General features: G+C 41.3%; 1 protein-coding gene across 3 annotated transcripts in view; it reads right to left on the bottom strand.

The window, feature by feature from the left end:
* wdr37 (WD repeat domain 37) overlaps window positions 1-22,500 on the bottom strand; it is a 46,571-nt gene that overhangs the window by 11,506 nt on the left and 12,565 nt on the right. For all 3 annotated transcript variants that reach the window (XM_060869576.1, XM_060869574.1, XM_060869573.1), the window contains 9 exons: window positions 18,309-18,405; window positions 15,106-15,201; window positions 14,923-14,987; window positions 7,063-7,198; window positions 6,193-6,264; window positions 5,997-6,041; window positions 5,078-5,154; window positions 4,456-4,690; window positions 3,697-3,838 (listed from right to left, as the gene is read on the bottom strand). In XM_060869576.1, coding sequence (XP_060725559.1) covers window positions 3,697-3,838; window positions 4,456-4,690; window positions 5,078-5,154; window positions 5,997-6,041; window positions 6,193-6,264; window positions 7,063-7,198; window positions 14,923-14,987; window positions 15,106-15,201; window positions 18,309-18,405 — 965 coding nt within the window. The remainder of the gene's footprint in view (window positions 1-3,696; window positions 3,839-4,455; window positions 4,691-5,077; window positions 5,155-5,996; window positions 6,042-6,192; window positions 6,265-7,062; window positions 7,199-14,922; window positions 14,988-15,105; window positions 15,202-18,308; window positions 18,406-22,500) is intronic.

The following is a 22,500-nucleotide window of genomic DNA, read 5'->3' as shown; positions in this document are numbered from 1 at the left end:
TCTCAGCTACTGACACGATGTGTCCAGTGTCCTCAGTCTGTATGATGATCCTCTGTGTGAACTTCTAGGCCTATAGCACTGCGAGTGAAAGGGGTAATTGTGTAAGCTTTGAGCAGTGTGACAGCCAGGAAACGCCCTGTGGTTCGACAGCTAATCTCATTACGCCGATTGTCTATTGGCGAGCATTAGAGTGGGATCTGACGGAATTACGCATGTCGTAGCGAGGAGTCTGTAATACTGAGGAGATCAGAGACTTAAGCGGCCGTTCAACTCGCACCATTACGCTCTAGCTCCACCCTCAAGCGGGGAAGCCGACGGGCCATGATTTTCACACAAGGAGCTCAAATAGACATTTTACCTCATTCCTCAGGTGAGGTGAATTATAAATATATCGCTATAATTAATGAGCGGTTTTCTGCTACTGACGGCGCTACTGTACATCACGACAATCAAAGGTTTTGCCAGTGGTCTACAGTCGTGAGGGAGTTCATATGCATGCAATTAGAGTGAACGACAAGCCTGATTTTGTAGGATTAACCTTTACTGTGTTTTTAAGATCTGTACTGCCATCTGGTGGCTGTTCATGTAACTGCAGAATAGATGAAACCTTCCTGAAAGGATAAGAAAGTGAGGATAAAAAGCTGGTTTGATCAAAGAAACATATTAAGATCTTGACTTGCCGCACTGTATGAAAATGGAAAAATAATAATAATACTAACCAAAATCTCTTTTCACAATTCAAACAGAATCTAAATAGGTGAAAACACACCGACATGACGGTGAGAAGTGTCTCTGGTGCACAGTTCTAATGCACCTCGTCCACAGAAACACACTAAATCAAACGTACACTAAACACAGACGTTCAGGCTTCCTAGAGACCACGAATTATCCTTCCTTTCCAAAAAAGTCTCATCGGCTGAGAAAAACCCTGAAGTTCATTCATTCATTTTCTACCGCTTATCCGAACTACCTCGGGTCACGGTCTCAGGCGTCATTGGGCATCAAGGCAGGATACACCCTGGACGGAGTGGCAACCCATCGCAGGGCACACACACACACACACACTCTCATTCACTCACGCAATCACACACTACGGACAATTTTTCCAGAGATGCCAATCAACCTAACATGCATGTCTTTGGACCGGGGGAGGAAACCAGAGGAGAACATGCAAACTCCACACACACAAGGTGGAGGTGGGAATCGAACCCCCAACCCTGGAGGTGTGAGGAGAACGTGCTAACCACTAAGCCACCGTGCCCCCAACCCTGAAGTTATAGGCTATAAACTCCTTCACACTACAAACTGCTTCTAAGCTTACGTTCTCTTTGTTTGTTTGTTACAAAGAATGCTTCGCTCGGTAAATGCTAATCTTGCACCGAGGCCAAATATTTTATATATAGATATATATATATATATAAATAAAGATTTCCTCAACTTAAATCCTCTTAAATACCCACATTATTATGGGATGCTAAGTCATAATTGAGGAACTATGTTGAGGGAGAAACAGAGATACAAAATCTTAATTATTAGGTTATAATTAAGTTATAATTCTGTGATTCTCCATTAAATAAAATAATGACTTAGTATCTCAAACATTTTATCTCATAATTATGACTTAGAGTCTCAAACCAATGAGATACTAAATCATAATTATGAGATCAAATGTTTGAGATACTGTTATAATTGTGATCCAGTGTGGAAAAGTGTTGGCACCCCTTCCTGCTTTTTTTTTTTTTTTTTTGCATGTGTCACACTGTTTCAGATCATCAAACAAATTTAAATAGTTAAAGATAACACAAGTAAACACGACATGCAGTTTTTAAATGAAGGTTTTTATTATTAAGGGAAAACTAAATCCAAACCCACATGGTCGTGTGTGAAAAAGTGTTTGCACCCTAAACCTAATAACTGGTTGGTACCTTCCTTAGCAGCAAGAACTGCGATCAAGCGTTTGCGTTAACTTGCAGTGAGTCTGTTACAGCGCTGTAGAGGAATTTTGGTCCAGTCGTCTTTGCAGAATTGTTGTAATTCAGCCACGTTGGAGGGTTTTCAAGCATGAACTTCCTTTTTAAGGTCATGCCACAGCATCTCAGTAGGATTCAGGTCAGGACGTCCAACGTCCACTCCAACGTCTTTGTTTTGTTTTTCTTCAGCCATTCAGAGGTGGACTTGCTAGTGTGTTTTGGATCATTGTCCTGCTGCAGAACCCAAGTTCGCTTCAGCTTGAGGTTCCATTTATCACAGCAAGTCTTCCAGGTAACAGCAGCAAAACAGCCCCAGACCATCACACTACCACCACCATATTTTACTGTTGGTATGATGTTCTTTTCTGAAATGCGGTGTTACTTTTAACCTTCCATTAAGTTCAACTTTTGTCTCGTCAGTCCACAGAGTATTTTCCCAAAAGTCTTGGGGATCATCAAGATGTTTTCTGGCAAATCAGAGACAAGTCTTTATGTTCATTTTGTCCAGCAATGGTTTCGTCTTAGAACTCTGCCATGCAGGCCATTTTGCCCAGTCTCTTTCTTATGGTGGAGTCATGAACACTGACCTTAACTGAGGCACTGTGAGGCAAGTGAGGCCTGCAGTTCTTTAGATGTTGTTGTGGGGTCTTTTGTGATACCTCGGATGAGTCGTTGCTGTGCTCTTGGGGTAATTTTGGTCGGCCGGCGACTCCTGAGAAGGTTCACCGATGTTCCATGTTTTTGCAATTTGTGTATAACGGCTCTCACTGTGGTTCTCTGGAGTCCCAAAGCTTTAGAAATGGCTTTATAACCTTTTCCAGACTGACAGATCTCAATTACTTTCTTTCTCATTTCTTCCTGAATTTCTTTGGATCTCAGCATGATGTTTAGCTTTTGAGGATCTTTTGGTCTACTTCACTTTGTCTGTCAGGTCTTATTTAAGTTATTTTGTAATTGAAACACTTTTTCACACAGAGCCATGTGGGTTTCCCTTAATAATAAAAACCTTCATTTAAAAACGGCATGTTGTGTTTACTTGTGTTATCTTTGACTACAACTAATAAAAAAAATCAAACACTTTTTTACACCACTGGATAAGTAAAAATACAAAGTCTTAATTGAGATACTTTCATTTGAGATACTTAGCCATTAACATGAGATACCATGTTATAATTGAGATACACAGTTATAATTTAAGACGCATAATTAGATTTTAAAATACAAAGTCTTAATTGTGAGATAAAAGGTTACAACTTTGAGATACTAAGTCGTTATTATAAGATACCAAATTTAAATTGAGATACTAAGTAATAATGTTATAGCTTTGATATACTAAGTCTTAATTGTGAGATAAAAGGTTACAACTTTGAGATACTAAGTCATAATTATGACATAAAAGGTTAGAACCATGAGACACTAAGTCTTACTTATGAAATACTAAGTAATAATGTTATAGCTTTGATATACTAAGTCATAATTATGGGATAAAAGGTTACAACTTTGAGATACTAAGCCATTAACATGAGATACAATGTTATAATTGAGATACACGGCTATAATTTGAGACACAATATGTTAAAAATGAGATAAAAGTTTGAGATTCTATGAGCAGGTATGTAGTTGAGCAGTCACTTCCTTGGTTAAATAAGAGTATTTAGTGCAGTGTTTGACTGGGCTTTACAAGGGTGTAGGTGTAGTGGGTTGTAAAGGAGAAGTGTACACTTACTCTGTGTGGCCCTGGAAGACGTTGACCGAGTGGATGGACGGATCTCTAAAGTCCCACAGGCGAAAGGTGGTGTCGCGGGATGAGGTCACCACCAGTCTCTGGGTGGGGTGGGTGCAGCAGTGGGTCAGCTCCTGGTCATGACCTGCACACACAAACCAGAGGCAGAAATATTACATCACAATCCAAATATCTTTTAAGGTTCAACACAATTTTTATTCTCATAACCACACACACTAACTTAAACCTACATTCTCATTAGCAAGGCATTAACAAGACAGCTGATGATTCATTTCGTAGGAAGAGATTTGCTCGGTTAGCCGTTTAATGCAGTGATGCACCAAATGGCGCTAAAGATTCATGGACGAATCCCATAGCACAAGTGGTCTAAAATTTCTTCACTCCGGATCCCATTTAGTGCTCAAAAAGGAAAAAAACCTCATAACTGTGGTTTTATTTTATCCTGTCATATACAGGCTCTCGTTAAGTTGTTACAGAGACATTAGGAAGAAAATAAAAAGCTTGAAAGGAACATAAACAAAATAACATGAAATTGTTCCAGATTAAAAACATTATATAAAAGTCAGTGTGTCACAGGATTCATCACTTCCTGCACATCTGTATACAGTAAGCATGATTCTTTACACAACCAATCACACGTTATGTTTATTTATATCTTATGTTATATATATCTTAGTAGAATATAAGCAAGCTATTGTATGTACAGGACAATATTAACTAATAAACCTATTTATCACCGACCCGTGAGCGTGTGGACGAGTTCAGAGGTTTCCACATCGTACAAATTGGCTGCTCGGTCCCAAGACGCAGTGACGACTTGTTTGCCGCCGACGAGCCAGTCAGCAGCGATGACCACGCCCTGGTGGCTCTTCAGAGTGGTGCTGGCTAGACGCACCGTGGGACACTCGTTCGGTCCGTCTGCGTCTCCGTCTGCATCGTCCTTATCAGAGAAATCCACGTCGTCATCCAGTGATGCCTGAGTTCATCGAGTGGAGCGCGAGAGAGAGCGAGAGAGAGAGAAGAGTAAACACCAATTCACCTTCAAACAGAAGGAAAGAAAAATAGTATGGAGAGAGAGAAAAATTTTGAAAAAAAAAAAAAAAGAAAGTACGAAAGAAAAAAAGGAAAAGACTGGGAGAGGTAAAGAAAAATTGTATGTGAGAAGAAGAATACTAGAGTGGAGAGAAAGACTGTAAAAAGGAAATCGAGAGTGTGACAAATTGTGAAAGAAAAAGGGAAAGAGGAAGAGACTGTAAAAGCAAAAGGGACAAAGATTGAGAAAAGAGTGAGAAAAGAGTGAGAGAAAGAGAGAGAGAGAGAGAGAGAGAGAGAGAGAGAGAGTTTATGTGGTTTAAACACTCACACTGGTGTCAGCTGGTGGCTGAGGCAAAGGCAGCTGCACCATGTAGCGCCAGATATGAGCTGTCTGATCACCGGATGCTGTCGGAACAAACACATACACACGCACGCACGCACGCACGAGCACACACACACACACACACACACACACACACACACATGTCTACGGTTGGACGTGTCTACTACTCTCGCCTGTGGGCATGTCTACTGCTGTCGCCTGTGGGCGTGTCTACTGCTGTCGCCTGTGGGCGTGTCTACTGCTGTCGCCTGTGGGCGTGTCTACTGCTGTCGCCTGTGGGCGTGTCTACTGCTGTCGCCTGTGGGCGTGTCTACTGCTGTCGCCTGTGGGCGTGTCTACTGCTGTCGCCTGTGGGCGTGTCTACTGCTGTCGCCTGTGGGCGTGTCTACTGCTGTCGCCTGTGGGCGTGTCTACTGCTGTCGCCTGTGGGCGTGTCTACTGCTGTTGCCTGTGGGCGTGTCTACTGCTGTCGCCTGTGGGCGTGTCTACTGCTGTTGCCTGTCTACTGCTGTCGCCTGTGTCTACTGCTGTCGCCTGTGGGCGTGTCTACTGTTGACGCCTATAGGCGTGTCTACTGCTGTCGCATGTGGCCGTGTCTACTGCTGTCGCATGTGGGCGTGTCTACTGCTGTCGCATGTGGGCGTGTCTACTGCTGTCGCATGTGGGCGTGTCTACTGTTGTCGCCTGTGGGCCGTGCCTACTGTTGTCGCCTGTGGGCGTGTCTACTGCTGTCGCCTGTGGGCGTGTCTACTGTTGACGCCTGTGGGCGTGTCTACTGTTGACACCTGTGGGCGTGTCTACACTTATCAGCATGCTATATGATCTATATGAACCACTATTATTTAAAAATGTTATTTAAATGTTTTTCATCAGAACTTTTCGACAGTGCACACTAAAGACAAACCTGTAAGAGCCATCTGCTCGGTGGGGTGAAACTTGATCGAGTTAACTGCAAAAAAAAAAGAGAAAAGATATTTAGTCAAAGGGGAAAGTTTCTCGACTCTGATTGGTCACGAATGTGTTGTATCAGTCAGAGCTAATGTTCAATCTTAAGGTTCCTTTAAAGATATAGCGATACAGTCCCAAACCCTAAGGCTCACCTGATCCAGCGTGGCCGGCGTATTTCAGCAGACACTTCCCTGTCTCGATGCTCCACAGCATAGCACAGTGGTCTAAGGGGGAAGAACATCACACACATGTAGGAACACTACATTTTTAATACTAGGTAAATAAAAGTGTAAAAGTGCATGTGCAACAATCAATGTATTTATCTTAATTCATTTTCATCTGTGTTTTTATTGCATTCTATTATTTTTTTGTGCTCCACTGTAGCCATCTGATGAAGGCTTGACTTGTTCTCAACAGTAGGTGTGTTTTATGTAAATATTATGTGTATATGTAGAGCCTGGGGTATACAGGAAGGGAAGGGAAGGGAAGGGGAGGGGAGGGAAGGGAAGGGAAGGGGAGGGAAGGGAAGAGAAGAGAAGAGAAGAGAAGAGAAGAGAAGAGAAGAGAAGAGAAGAGAAGAGAAGAGAAGAGAAGAGAAGAAGAAAAGAAAAGAAAAGAGAAAAGAAAAGTAAAGAAAAGAGAAAATAAATGAAAAGAAAAAAGGGAATGTTGTTTGGACGGAAAGGAAAGGAAAAATAACTGAAAAGAATAAAAGAAAAGAAAGAAAAGGAAAAAAGGAAAAGAAAAGAAAAGAAAAAAGAAAAGAAAAGAGAAAATAAATGAAAAGAAAAAAGAAAAGAAATGAAAAGAAAAAAGTGAATGTTGTTTGGAAGGAAAGGAAATGAAAGGAAAGGAGAGGAAAGGGGAAAAAAAAAGGAAAAAGAAAAAAAAAAGAATGAATGGTGTTTGGAAAGGAAAGGCAAAGGTAGGAAAGGAAAAAGAAAAGAAAAGAAAAGTGTTGTTTGTGTGTAACCATTTTCATGAGAAAGAGTCACAGAGTGATGCATTGTGGGAGACTGTACCTGCTGATGCAGTGCCCAAAATCAGCGGCTGTGTCCTGGTCACACTCAGGTCCCATATGCCATCCCTGTGACCTACGTACTCCTTCACCAGCTGGCACACGGCACGTGACGTAGTGGCTTTGAAACTGGACACGATCTAGAACGATTACAGGAAGAATGAGAATCTGGATATACACACACACCTATAAATACACACACACACACACACACACACACACACACACACACACACACACACACACACACATATATATATATGTACAATAGGTGGGAGGCTAAAAGATGCAGCGTGAAGCCAGGAGTTATCTCGGTTAAGCAATCTCTACAGTCTAAGCGCACTTCCACTAAGGCAGCATGTCTACGCTTAAGGGCATTCACAGCCACGCCAGCTCTCACACTATATCAGGCTCTACGGGAGATAAGTGTGGTCTTTGTAAAGCAAGAGTGAGACGAAACCATGAAGTGCAAATGAAACAAACAAACAAACAAACATCTACAGCCAGCAGTGAGGAACAAACACTCAAAATATGAAGCCTTTAAACAGAGGTTCGGTTCATTAGTAATATATATATATAAGACCTGAATAAATCATCCAAATGAATCAAATCGGGTTCCTTCCCATCCGATATTACGTTATTCTTCGATCTCCAGAGCTAAAGTAGCATCTTATCTCAGCGCTCACCTACAGAAGGTGTTTAAGACACAAATAAATAAAAACAACTCTATTTTGAGTGATCCGGAGCTCAGCATGCTGAAATAAAGTAGCATCAATACAGCAGGGGAAAAAAAAAAACTCTACGGGTCTCTACTGCTTTCTGCTCTCTTTACATTAAAATAAATAAATAAATGAATCAACGGTTAATGGAACTGGTGACGCAAACTAGATCCCAGTGTTTAAGACTCTTTTTAGGTCCGTGCGGCTAAATCTAGGGCGAAACTCAAAGACCGAAGGAGAGACTTTTGATGAACGGATTCAGCTGTATTACAGTCTCGAGCATGGCAGATTAAATGCGACGCATCGGTGGACAAATCAGGAACCCTGGTCATTTTGTCTGCTGTTAATTGTTTTATTCAGGGACCTTTTAACTGCATCTTAACCCTTAAAAGAGCTCATAAGCTCAAAAAGTGTTATGTGTTATTAGTACTGAGGATGTCCAAAAGGTGAAGAGGGAGAAGAAATGTCTTGTATACAATATTTTATAACGATAGTGAGTTAATAAAATGATAAAGATTAAATCGTGTAGGGATTATTTATGTGACCGATCAGATTAGATATTATATTCTGCCACTATGTCATGTAGAGAGACGCTCAACAACATCTCAGAAACAGAGTTGAAATTCTATAACGGCAGAAATGATATCATTTGTCTCTGTGATGTTTCTGCTCTGTGACGGAGATGTTTACATTACGTTTATAACGTACAGATGTTTGTGCATCTGTAATATGATCGATCACGAACGTAATCCCTACACGATATAACTTCAAATATCTTAACATAGAGACAAAGTGATTTTAAAAGCACCCCTATATTATTTTTATTGCACAACCTTGCAGTCTTCACGTTTGCTGCGATCCGAATGTCCCCCTGCAGTTTTGGTCTGATTTCAGACTCATTTGATTCATTTACATTTACAGCATTTATCAGACAGACTCCATTATCCAGAGTGACCTATATTTATTTCAATTTATAAAACTGAGCAACTGAGTGTTAAGAGCCTTGCTCAGGGGCCCAGCAGTGACTCCTTGGTGGTCCTGGAATTTGAACTCATGACCTTTCGATCGGTAGTCCAACACCTTAACCACTGAGCTCTGAACTCTAGTGCGTTCATCTTACATCATAGTTACATTTACATAGGTACTCATTTTATATAACCGGGCAAATGAGGGCCTTGCTCGGGGCCCAGCAGTGGCAGCTTGTTGGACCCATTATTCAAACTCCCGACCTTCTGATCAGTGGTCCAACACCCACTACATCCATACCATATACCACATCCCTATCCCACAACGTCCCCCTGCCAATCATCCTACACGTGTTGTAGAAAATAATGATGGCGTCATCGGTTAAATGTCAGGTTGCTTAACTTCCTGAACAAAGTGCAGACCGGAGTACGAGTTACGTTCATGTGAATCTTCTCTCAGTTCCAGCGCAACTAAACTTACACCACCTCCTACAGGTAGTCTCGTAAAGGGTTCAGGACCGCCGTGTGATTCCCGGTTCTCATGATCACTAATTATTCATGTAAACTGTCCTCTGTTTCAGACTAAACCTCTGCATGACAGCCATCATGGAACCTCGTGGGTGGAATTTCCAAAGTCCAAATTGGTGACAAAATTGGAGGTTGGGTTTGAGAATAAATATATTTTTATTGATTTAATTTAGTCTGCGTTAAGACACTTAACAAGCTTGTTAGGTTAACTAGCACGTTTTACTCTAAAGGGTTAGGGCTAGCTAACGTACAGTAGTCACGATTTGTCCACCGCTGAATTCAACAAACAAACAAAAACAAAAAAAATGAGATTTTAAGTAGTTAATGTTGGATGTTTATATATAAAAAAAAAAAAACCTGCTTGTTAAATCTTACAAAATAAGAAGCGATGACGGTTTCGACACGGATCGATCAAGAGCCTTGGGAAAACACCTGATGATTTTCATTCTGAATTAGAAAATCATTTCTTATTGTTATTCCTAGAGAATGTCCTTTGTAAAAGTAAAAGGGATGCCACGACACAGAACTATTCACGCAGGAGGAAATCAGGCTTTAGGGTGAGATCTGATCGCTATGAAAAGATGCCAGTTTTTCCTACACTTTATTTTATTTGGGAAAAAAAAAAAAAAAAAAAGAAGAATTAATAAGCTGATAATCCCCCTGGCAGTGAGATAGTTCATTCATTCTGGCACACACAGGAGGAGGAGGAGGAGGAGGAGGAGGAAAAGGAAGAGGGAGAGCAGGAGGAGCAGTTAAGCAAGTTACCCATGAATCTCCACCCCACAACTCCCAGTTCACCACATTGAAGTTTCGAGGTCCACCTACTTTGCCGTGGAAAGAATTTGAACGCTAAATTCAGCAAGAGAGCGAGAGAAGAGAGCAGTTTCAATCCAACCGAACTGCAGCAAACGACACAGGGTTTAATTTTTATTCTCCACAGTAAAGACGTATATTTAAAAAAAACAAACAAACAAAAAAAAAAAAAACTAAAGCTAACTGACACGGTTACAATTCAGGCGAATATCATCACATTATTTCAGTTCAGTCACGTTATAGAAAAAACCTTCTGCAGTGATTTTCTGTGTCATGACGTTGACGCATCCGATTTCAAGATATATGCATAAGTTGTAATTTAAAATTTCCTCCAATTTCCTCACTTTCTCTCTCGGGGTCGGACAGATCTGGTGTGTTATCAGCAGCGATTTCGTTCACAAAACGTAAATTAGTGCGTCTACGATTTCAGGGAGTTTTTTGTGACTATTGTCATCAAAAATGATTTGCTGATGCTGCTGTTTTTTTTGAATTGGTGAAATCACAATCCCAGGAATCTTCATTTAATCTCCTACTAGTGAAGACACATATGTAATGACCTTCTATGAGAGCTGTACTCATGTTCACACACACATATGGATGGATGTACCAGCTCCAGGTGGATTCCGCTTCATGAAGTATTCAGACATTCTAACAGGAGATCTCAACTCCATGTGGTGTTTGAGGTCAACAACCTCCTCATCAGTACACAATTATCAGACTGTATCTGACTGTAGAAAGGATATTATTCATAATAACACTCTGTGGTGTTTATAACAGTTTATAATCACACCCTCCAGTGTCACCTAAATGAGGATCAGGTTCACTTTTGTGTCTGGTTCCTCTCAAGGTTTCTTCCTCTTCCATCTAAGGGTGTTTTTCCTCACCACAGTCACCACAGTCACCTCAGACTTGTTCATTGGTGATGAAAACAAACACATTTAAATACAAGTCTAACATTAATCTTGAACTTTTGTATTATATTAATCTTTGTATAATAATAAACTTTTTGTATTATGTTTCTTATGAACTGTAAAGCTGCTTTGAGACAACGTCTAGTGTTAAAATCGCTATACGTATAAAATTTAGTTGAATTGAATTCAAAAGAAGGATTTGGCTTATCGTGTGTCAAGACCCGAATCTGTGGAAATTCTGTGGGGTAGTTTTGAAATCTGTGGGGTAGTTTTGAAAAGTGTGAGCTCTTACAAATACGGTAATGTTTGCTTGCGTCTGCGTTAATTTGTGTGATCGAGAAATCTTGGGAGGGACTGTTAAATAAATAGGGACCGCTGTGTCATCTACTCATGGTATAAAGACATGGTTTGGGTAAGAAATTTTAATTATCCAGCTAGAATGAGGAAATATGTACTTTCTATGTTTTGGCTCTCAAGACCTCCTTTATTGCTTTTATTCTACCTTTTAATACGCTTTCATCTAATTCAGAGACCTTTAGGCTTCTTTCTTAATCCTCGAAAAGCATAGCAAAGGCAGAGTCTCCCGTTTAAAAATAAATCTCTGCTCTATAATGTGTCTAAGGGGCTTTACACCTGGTCACTTCATGCGTTTTCTGTGATCAGATAACTATCCGATGGTAAAAAGACCAGGTCTAAATGCCCTCCGAAACGTTTTCGAGACGGATATAAATCCGATGGTTCAAACCACTTCAGGAGGTGGTCTGGGACACGTTTCAGATGAAACTGGACAGGTGTAAATGAATGTGGTTGTTCAAGCCACATACGTCAGCGCTATACTCCTCCAAAACGGAAGTACGTCACTCGCAAGTGATCTTTCACCCAGGCGTCTCGTCGGGGCTTAAAATGCGCTGCTGCCGCCAGCGACAATTCAGCAAACAGTAAACGCTGTTTTTTGTAGCATAAACGGCGTAACGAGTTTTTTCTTCTTCTTTTTGATTGCGTTCTGAAAACCGCACACACGAAAGTGTGTTCCATTTCAATTACCCCGGAAATGAGGTCAAATATATTTACATTTTGGGCGGGAGTAGAAAGATCGGATCGATATCCGATTCGCCGAGACGCATTTATGTGGCCTAATGTAAATGGAACAGTTTTAACAAATCAGATAGCTATCGGATCAGAGACAACACATGAAGTGACCAGGTGTAAAAAGGCCCTAAGACAATGATGGTTTAAAGTACAGATCGATGCTCGCTAACACCTCAATAAGATTTTTATTTTCACTCTGGATGATGAACCTACCTGTACAATAGGTAACTGTTCTATACCATATCTGCTCACCCAGGCTATTATTTGTCCAGCCCATAATTCGTATTCAGTTCTAAATCTCTGATCACTCCTCGCACTGCACCACACTGCCTCAGAACTTCTGGTCCCACCATCTCTCAGGGTAAGGGGTATATACCAGAGGTGGGAGTAAGTCACACACATGCAAGTCACAAGTAAGTCTCAAGTCATGAATGTCAAGTCAAAGTCAAGTCGAGTCTTTTTTTAATATTTGTCAAGCAAGTCTCAAGTCTCAAATTTGCGACTTAAGTCTGACTCGAGTCAAATTCGAGTCCCCCATCTCTGAGTCATTTAACTCAAGTCCGAGTCAAGACTCAAGTCATGAATGTCAAGTCAAATTCAAGTCGAATCTTTTTTTAATATTTGTCAAGCAAGTCTCAAATTTGCGACTTAAGTCTGACTCGAGTCAAGTCATATGACTCGAGTCCCCCAACTCTGGTATATGTACATCGAGACTCTTCTGTTCTGGCACCGAGGTGGTGGATTGAACTTCATGTAGATGTGAAGACCTACCTCTTCCTAAAACACTAAAACTAGCACTTATTTTTTTCCTGATTGTTTTAGATATATATACATTTTAAATGCTATAATTCCTCTGAGCAGATTTTATGACCGAGTGAACCGACGTTTCACCGATTCACCGATTCACTAGACTTCAAAACACTCAAATTCCGTAAAAGTAAAGATCTCAACGCTGGCCTCTGGAGATTTAGATAGATCTGAATCCCAACAATACCACACCACCTGTACATGACAAATATGTCCTGTTTATGTAGCATGTAGTTTATCTGGATAATCTACGATCTTAACTGCTACGTTCCTTAAAGCTCCTCCCCTTTTCCGTTAACTTCACGTGCTGTGTGACGGTAAGTAGATGATAAATGTTTAGAGTTCGTTAGTTTAATGTGAAATTAAATCTATTGCTCTAGCTGACTAATCTATAGTGTTACCTGTTTCTAATTATTGTTTTTTCAGCTGAACAGGAAACACAGTTTAAGAGTGAGTGAGAGGGTAAAAGAGGACAAGTGGATTAAGAAGTCACAAGCGAGAAGCAGTAGATTTCATCAACATTTGAGATTTAAAGGAACCTCTCCATGGTGTAAAGTGTAATAAGGTCAGCACTAACTTTTATTTTAATCACATTATGACAAATATATATATATATATATATTTCCCACACAAATACAATAAGTCACACACTTCAACATACACACACACACACACACACTTCAACATACACACACTACAACACACACTTCAACATACACACACACTACAACACACACACTTCAACATACACACACCAACACACACACTTCAACATACACACACACACACTACAACACACACACTTCAACATACACACACACACACACACACTACAACACACACTTCAACATACACACACACACACTACAACACACACTTCAACATACACACACACACACTACAACACACACACACACCAACACACACACTACAACACACACTACAACATACACACACACACACTACAACACACACACACCAACACACACACTACAACACACACACACCAACACACACACTACAACACACACTACAACATACACACACACTTCAACACACATACACACTTCAACACACATACACACTTCAACACACATACACACTTCAACACACATACACACTTCAACACACATACACACTTCAACACACATACACACTTCAACACACATACACACTTCAACACACATACACACTTCAACACACACACACACTTCAACACACACACACACTTCAACACACACACACCGACACACACACTTTGTAGCAGACATACGTACACACTTCAACACACATACGTACACACTTCATCACACATACGTACACACTTCAACAGACACACACTACAACATACACACACACACTTCAACACATACAGCCTACAACATATAAACACACACACAAGCACAAACATACACACACACAAGCACATACACACGCACATACACAAACACACACAAGCACATACACAAACACACACAAGCACATACACAAACACACACAAGCACATACATACACACACACACAAGCACATACACACACACTCACTCACACACACTCACACACACACACACTCACACACACACACTCACATACACACACACTCACACACACACACACACTCACACACACTCACACACACTCACACACACTCACACACACACAGACACACACAGACACACACAGACACACACTCACATACGCACACTCACACTCACACACACACACTCACACACACACACACTCACACACACACACTCACATACACACACTCACACTTCCACTAAAACACAAGAGAGCAGAAGGATCTGATTCATAATCTGAGTCTAATCCTGTTATGTGTAAATACAATTTATTTTGTTGTCAAGTGCTGATCTAATCTTACTGATGACAGGCAGACAGACAGACAAGCAGACAGACAGGCAGAGAAAGTCAGGCAGGCAGTCAGGCAGACAGTCGGTATATAACGGTTAGTGACAACAGAGAGAACAGCAGGGGTTTCAGTGTAACAGTGACATCACAGACACACTCGTACCTTGCTGGTGGAGGCTTTGTATGTGGTCTTCAGTTTCTGGGACAGCTGACTCGTACTGTGACTAGCTGTTTCAATCACAAACACAGTGTTACTTTCTAAACAATTCTGTAGAAACAATTATATCCAAAAAACAAAAAAAAACCTTTCAGTAAAAATTCTATAACATTAAGTAAAGCCTTGTACCTTTAGTCTTCATTGCTCCTTTCCCCAAGTCTCCTCCATCGACAGTCTGACCCTCTCCAGCCAAGCGCTCGTTCAGGGACTCGATCTCTCGCCTCACTGCACAGTTAGCATTAACATGTTAGTGTCACTGAGCCAGAGTCATTGTATGACTGAGTCAGTGTGTGAGAGAGTCAGTGTGTGAGAGTGTCAGGGTGTGAGAGTGTCAGCGTGTGAGAGTGTCAGGGTGTGAGAGTGTCAGGGTGTGAGAGTGTCAGGGTGTGAGAGTCACTGAGCCAGAGTCAGTGTATGACTGAGTCAGTGTGTGAGAGAGTCAGTGTGTGAGAGTGTCAGGGTGTGAGAGAGTCAGGGTGTGAGAGAGTCAGGGTGTGAGAGAGTCAGGGTGTGAGAGAGTCAGTGTGTGAGAGAGTCAGTGTGTGAGAGTGTCAGGGTGTGAGAGTGTCAGGGTGTGAGAGTGTCAGGGTTTGAGAGTCACTGAGCCAGAGTCAGTGTATGACTGAGTCAGTGTGTGAGAGAGTCAGTGTGTGAGAGTGTCAGGGTGTGAGAGAGTCAGGGTGTGAGAGAGTCAGGGTGTGAGAGAGTCAGGGTGTGAGTGAGTCAGGGTGTGAGTGAGTCAGGGTGTGAGAGAGTCAGGGTGTGAGAGAGTCAGGGTGTGAGAGTGTCAGGGTGTGAGAGAGTCAGGGTGTGAGAGAGCCAGGGTGTTAATGTCACTGAGCCAGTGTCAGTGAGTCGGATTCAGTGTGTTAGTGAGTCAATGTGTTAGTGTGACTGATCCAAAGTTACTGGGTTAGTGTCACTGAGCCAGAGTCAGTGTCTAAGTGAGTCAGAGTCAGTGTGTTAGTGAGTCAATGTGTTAGTGCCATTGATCCAGAGTCACTTTGTTAGTGTCACTGAGCCAGAGTCAGTGTGTTAGTGAGTCAGTGTGTTAATGTAATATTAACAGGTGGTTGAACGGACAAAAATATGACATCACAAAACTTAAAGACATGTGAGCAGATATTATTTACCTAATTTTGTCATTCTGTCCTTCCCTTCAAGGCTACATAATATATTTACATGTTTTCTATCAGGCAAAATAATAATAATGAATAATGATCATCCTGCTCAAAAGTTTACACCCCTCTAGCTTTTTAAATGGAATTTTAAACAGGAATTCTCCTGTTCTGTTGTGTCCGTGTTCAGTATCGCATGCCTTCCTCATGCCTCACTCTACAGTGGTGTTAATATGAAGCTCATATGAAAGTAGACGCTCCGGATTTCTGCTCTCCGAGATGCTCCACGTGCTCGTTCATAAGCAGCTAACATTCAGTGTAAAGTTTTCAACAGAGGAAAAAAAAAAAAAAACACGTCTAAAACACATTGAAAGACAACAGAGTCCTGACTCGTTTTAGATCAGACTCACAACCAGAAGATCATTTTTTCTTTTAAACCGAAAACGTTCCTTAAGATCACTTCTTAAAGCCAGCACTGGAATGCCAGTGTACCGGTGTTGTTTTCTTCCTGAGCATCAGTGAACGTTTGCACCTTGAGTAATAGTTGTTTACGAGTCCCTCAGTTGTGAAAAAATTCATCTCAACATCATTGGAAAAGCAAACAATTTGTAGGACCTGGAGGATTTTTCTGAAAAACAGCAGGAAGTCTAACTGCTCAAGAGGAACAAGGGACAAATGCAGAACGATCCCGAGCCATAAAAACGGTTGTTGCTCCACAGGTAAGGAGCATTAAAAATGAAGCGTGTGTAAACATTTGAACTGGATCGTTTGTGTACGTTCAATTCGGTTATTTATGATGTCTTGTTTGCGACATGTAAACATCTGTCATGCGAGACAACTTATACTGAACAGAACGAAAAATAAAGAAATTCGATTTTTATGATCCTTCTTAATATTATGGGCTCAAATGTAGGACGCGTCATTTAATAATAGATGAGCTGCGTCCCAAATCGCGTACTTATTGCACTCCGTGGTGTAATATAAATAGTGTGAGTAGTGTGTTCACACTGACTAGATGACGTGAACATCAAAGTGATGATGAGCTTATCCGAATTAAAAAATAAATAAAAAAAAACGTGTGAATGTTGGACGCTTCATCCACTCAACACTCACAGCTTTGCGTACGTAGAGGGAAAAGGGCGGGGCTACCATGTGCTGGAAAAAAGTTCAAGCTGGCCGACGACGCACCGGCGGACAAGACGACTTTTAAATTGTTCCATGTTGTGTTCAACATATCAACAAAACAAGTGCATAGTGTACAGTAAGTGCACAGTAAGTGCACACAACTATTATCATTCCTACATATTAAATGCTATTAACGCCGTTTCCTAGCTTAAAGGTGCGGTGCACGTTGTTTAAGAAATGCTTCAGAAAATTTAGTCGGGCCGACAAACAAGACAAACGTGTAGCCAATGAGAAGAAAGGGGCGTGTCTTGTCAATATGGGGCGGAGAGAGTGTTCAGTGCGCATGTCTGACATTAGCAGAAAGCGATTGAAACATTAACATGGAGGATAAAAACGAAAAAGCGAAGAAAGGCTTACGATAAGGTAAGAAGCAGGACCCGTGTTAATATAGGATCAGCTTTCCAGTGCTGGAGAGAACTGAACGTCTTCCGCGTGAAATGGAGCTAAACCTTACATGGTACAACACACAGTACTACAAAAACACATTTGTATTACCATAGTATTACTCATTGTGTTCATTTATTGATAAAAATATCCCCTCGGTCATCTGCCCCAGCAGGTTCCGCCGTAATAGTCTGGGTTAAGTATGTATGTGTGGGGCGGAGCTATCAAAACAGGGGTGACACCCATTTGGGTTAGGGGCGTGTTTGTTTTGGTGATTTCAAATGTCAACATTGGCTTTCAAACATCGTGCACCGCACCTTTAAGAAAGCTAGTCTGTGTAGTGTACGGCACTAATATTAACAATAACAACTTAACAACTTGTTAATATTTAAATATTCATAACTTTGAGATATTACAGGGACGACAGCTTTACTGTTTAAACCCCGAGTCTATTTTAGAGCATGTTTATATTTAGCGTGAAGTTGTCCGTGTCAGAACTCTGTTTATTCAGGACGTCCTCAACTACACGCATACGTCGTTCTTTAACACCGGGCCGTGATTGTAACTCGTTCGCTCTGATGACATCGTCGTAACGTGACGGCTCTATCGGTGCCACCTTCGGCAGGCGGAGACTCTTTGACTCACTTTCAATATTCTCAAGGTAGAGGTTCTCAAACTCCCGCTCGATCTGTCCAAACAGGTCCAGTAAAGTGCTCCTCAGAGCCATGGGCAGCTTGGAATCCTACAGGAGAAAAGACAAGTATGTCAGCTTGGGAATATGGGATGATACCTCATCATCAACACACACACAAACACACACACACACACACACACGCAATACAATCACACACATCACATGAACACATACACAACTAAAAGAAAAAAAAATCTAAAAAATATGTTCCAGACAGTTTTATTGATCTTACGCTTCATAACAAATTTCTATTTACTAAAGAATCATATCTTGTATTTTTATCCATTTATAGTTACATTTAATCTTACGAAACATCCGTAAAACAGCTTTCTGTTATCTCTTAGCACCCGTAAACAAAAATATAAATAAATACATAAATAAATAAATACATAAACAAACAATTAAATAAATAAAAAATCCTGAAGACTTTATGTCGAAAAAATATGTACAGACTGTTAAATACCAAAACCTAATAAAAAACCTCATCACTTAAACAATCAAACTTTTATAAACAACTACAAGGTTTGAATTATTCTATTACTAGATTATGTCCCGCCTACAAGCCTGAGATTTGAACGAAAGCTAAAACGGCTATCTGGGCTGCTGTTAAAGAATTAATCACCGCACCGCTCCCTGACCGATCAGCATCGAGAACTCCACAGTGCTATACAAGGTTATATTTATTTACGTTATGACACGCATCGAGTTAATAAATCTGACGAAGAGGATCGAACGGACGCGCCGCGGTAGCCGTGTCTTCTCCGGCAATAACCAGCTTTACCTCCATCCTCAAAACATAAAACGATGTCTGAATAAATGCTCCACGAAGCAAAGAGCAAAAACAAGCGCATTTCCCCCATCCATCACCGTGAAGTGAGAGCTGTGTCGAAGCTGCAAATTGACAAACGCACTTGCTAGAATGGCGCCTGAGTGATGGAGCTAGGTCAACTACCCTCCAGTCTGTCACTGCCATATGTGCACACACACACACACACACACACACACACACACACACACAGAGGTAGTGGTTTGGAGGGGGAGCTAATTAGCAAACAACTCCCCCACTCCAGCCTCTTATTGTCCCAAAGTCACTCAATACAACAAAGTAAAAGCTCTCATGGTCACTAGCCTTGACTCCAGGACTGAGTGATGGAGTATCATAATCTGCACCGAGAGTTTACAGAGAGGCCTGTCAATCAACAGCCGGTCCGCAGGGAGCACAAAGAGCCAGTGAATAGAATAATCAAGCGCAAACATGCAGCGTTTATTAAAAATTGATGAGTGCCTTGAACGCCGAAGCTCTGATATGCGACGCGGTAACGGCATTGAAGCGGTAAACATTTCCAGTACACCATGATGTGATGCTACAAATTTATACGGGGAAATGTTTCAAGCCGAAGCTTTCGATCGTTTAACTCAGAGACGGTAAAAGAATGCTGATGATTATAATCGATAAAAATCTGCATAAGACTGATTTGTGTAATCAGCTTGTGGGGTCACAAATGAAGCTCTGTGATGTCACAACTGAGGTTTTATGACTCTGTGATATCGCACTAGATGCTCTAAGGTTCTGCAGGTTCAGAAAAATCATATATAGAAAAGAGGCTTTATGATGTCACTAAAGAGGGTCTGAAGCCCTGTGCTATCTCAAAAGAGGCTCGCTGACGTTAGAACACAAGCTTTACTGCAATGTGATGTCACAATAGAGACTTGAAATCTGTGCGACGTCAAAAAACAGGCTGTGCTGCTCTGTGACGTCACGGTAAAGACTTTTATTAAAGGCTGTCACTGCCGGTGGCTGAAAAGTTGATCGATATCTTTGTGTTTTCTCGTATTGATTATTGTGATGCTTTGCTGGTCGGGGTCTCAAACGCTACCCTAAATAAATGACAGCTGGTTCAAAAATTCAGCCGCCCGAATCCTGAATACAGGACAAGGGATCACATCACTCCAGTCTTGGAGTCCTTACATTGGCTCCCTGTCAGATTTCAGGTTTATTTTAAAGTTCTTATGCTTACCTACAAAGCTTTGAATGGTTTGACTCCTCACTACTGTACCTTACTGAGTTTTTAGCCCCCTACACACATGTGCGTGCTCTTTGCTCTTCGGAAACTGGCCTTTTAATCGTCCCACATACCTGTTTAAAATTTATGGGTGATGGGGCATTTTCTTCTGTAGCTCCAAAACTCTGGAATTCCTTGTCTGTTCGGATTAGACAAGCAGAATCCCTTATTCCCCTTTTCCACCAAGGCAGTTTGAGTGCTGGTTCGGAGCCTAATTTAGAACCAGTTCTTTCTTTTTCGACAGCCAAAGCACCGGCTCTGAACCAGGAAAAGTGGTTCTTAAGTAGCACCAAAACGTTGTTGGTCTAGACTTAAGAACCGCTTGTGTCAGGGGCTGTGGGCGGAGCTGTGGGCGGGGCTACTGTTAGTGCATTTGATAATGTACCTTAAGTATACTAATGTTTAATACACTTTTACTTTACTGCAATATGATCAATTATCAGCACACATGATAGTAAGTAGCTACATGCTAAGGCTAAGTTTTTTCTGTGTTAATAATAAAATAACGTTATGTACTTTTTCTCGATAACAACCTCCGTTTATACAGATTACATGGAGCTGCACGTACACGTCGGATTCGCCGTGTTTGGGTGTTAATGTAGGTTCACAAAGCCATGAGCATTAACAGTAAAGCAACATCTGCCATTGTTGATGTGTTTGTGTTTGTCGCTGCTGTGCTAAAGTTGCTGGGACACGTGACACGTATACAGTGACATCAGACTCGGCTCTGTGATGCTCTCTAGCCAGTGGAAAGGCAAACCGGTTCTTAGAAGGTTCACCAGTGGAACCAACTTTGAACCAGCACCAGTGTTAGCTCCGAACCAGCACCCGGTTCTTTTTGGTGGAAAAGGGGGCAATAGTGTCTTTAAATCCTCCTTTAAAGCTCATTTCTTTAGGGCAGCTTTTGCTTAAAATCGATTTTTTTTAACTTACTTGTTTTGATATTTTTATTTGGTGTTTTTACATCTTACTTATTTTAACGTATTATTTGTATAATTGTATGTTTCCTTTTTCTTCTGTGATGCGCTTTGAGATGCTAGTTTTAAAGGCGCTGAGGAAAATAAAGTTTATTATTATTATTATTATTATTATTATTATTATTATTACTTTTTATAATTCTGTGATGTCATAAAACAGGCTGTGCTGCTCTGTGATGTGGGATGTGCTTGAGCTTGGACTACTGTTCAGAAGGTCTTGAGTTCGAATCTCAGGTTCACCAAGCTGCTGCTGCTGGGCCCCTGAGCGAGGCCTTTAACACTCAATTGCTTTATTTTATAAATAGAAACAAAATTCACTGTGTGAATTGCCAGAAATATAAATGTGTTGTCATAGAACAGTCTGTACTGCTCGGTGACGTCACTATAGAGACTTTACGGCTCTGTGATGTCACAGAACAGTCTGTACTGCTCAGTGACGTCACTATAGAGACTTTACGGCTCTGTGATGTCACAGAACAGTCTGTACTGCTCAGTGACGTCACTATAGAGACTTTACGGCTCTGTGATGTCACAGAACAGTCTGTACTGCTCAGTGACGTCACTATAGAGACTTTATGGCTCTGTGATGTCACAGAACAGTCTGTACTGCTCAGTGACGTCACTATAGAGACTTTACGGCTCTGTGATGTCACAGAACAGTCTGTACTGCTCAGTGACGTCACTATAGAGACTTTACGGCTCTGTGATGTCACAGAACAGTCTGTACTGCTCAGTGACGTCACTATAGAGACTTTATGGCTCTGTGATGTCACAGAACAGTCTGTACTGCTCGGTGACGTCACAATAGAGACTTTACGGCTCTGTGATGTCACAGAACAGTCTGTACTGCTCGGTGACGTCACAATAGAGACTTTACGGCTCTGTGATGTCACAGAACAGTCTGTACTGCTCAGTGACGTCACAATAGAGACTTTACGGCTCTGTGATGTCATAGAACAGTCTGTACTGCTCAGTGACGTCACAATAGAGACTTTACGGCTCTGTGATGTCATAGAACAGTCTGTAGTGCTCGGTGACGTCACAATAGAGACTTAAGGCTCTGTGATGTCATAGAACAGTCTGTAGTGCTCAGCGACCTCACA

The sequence above is a fragment of the Tachysurus vachellii genome, chromosome 5, assembly GCF_030014155.1.
Source record: "Tachysurus vachellii isolate PV-2020 chromosome 5, HZAU_Pvac_v1, whole genome shotgun sequence".
In the NCBI taxonomy this organism is placed as follows: domain Eukaryota; kingdom Metazoa; phylum Chordata; class Actinopteri; order Siluriformes; family Bagridae; genus Tachysurus; species Tachysurus vachellii.
This window is presented reverse-complemented; position numbering and strand designations above follow the sequence as displayed.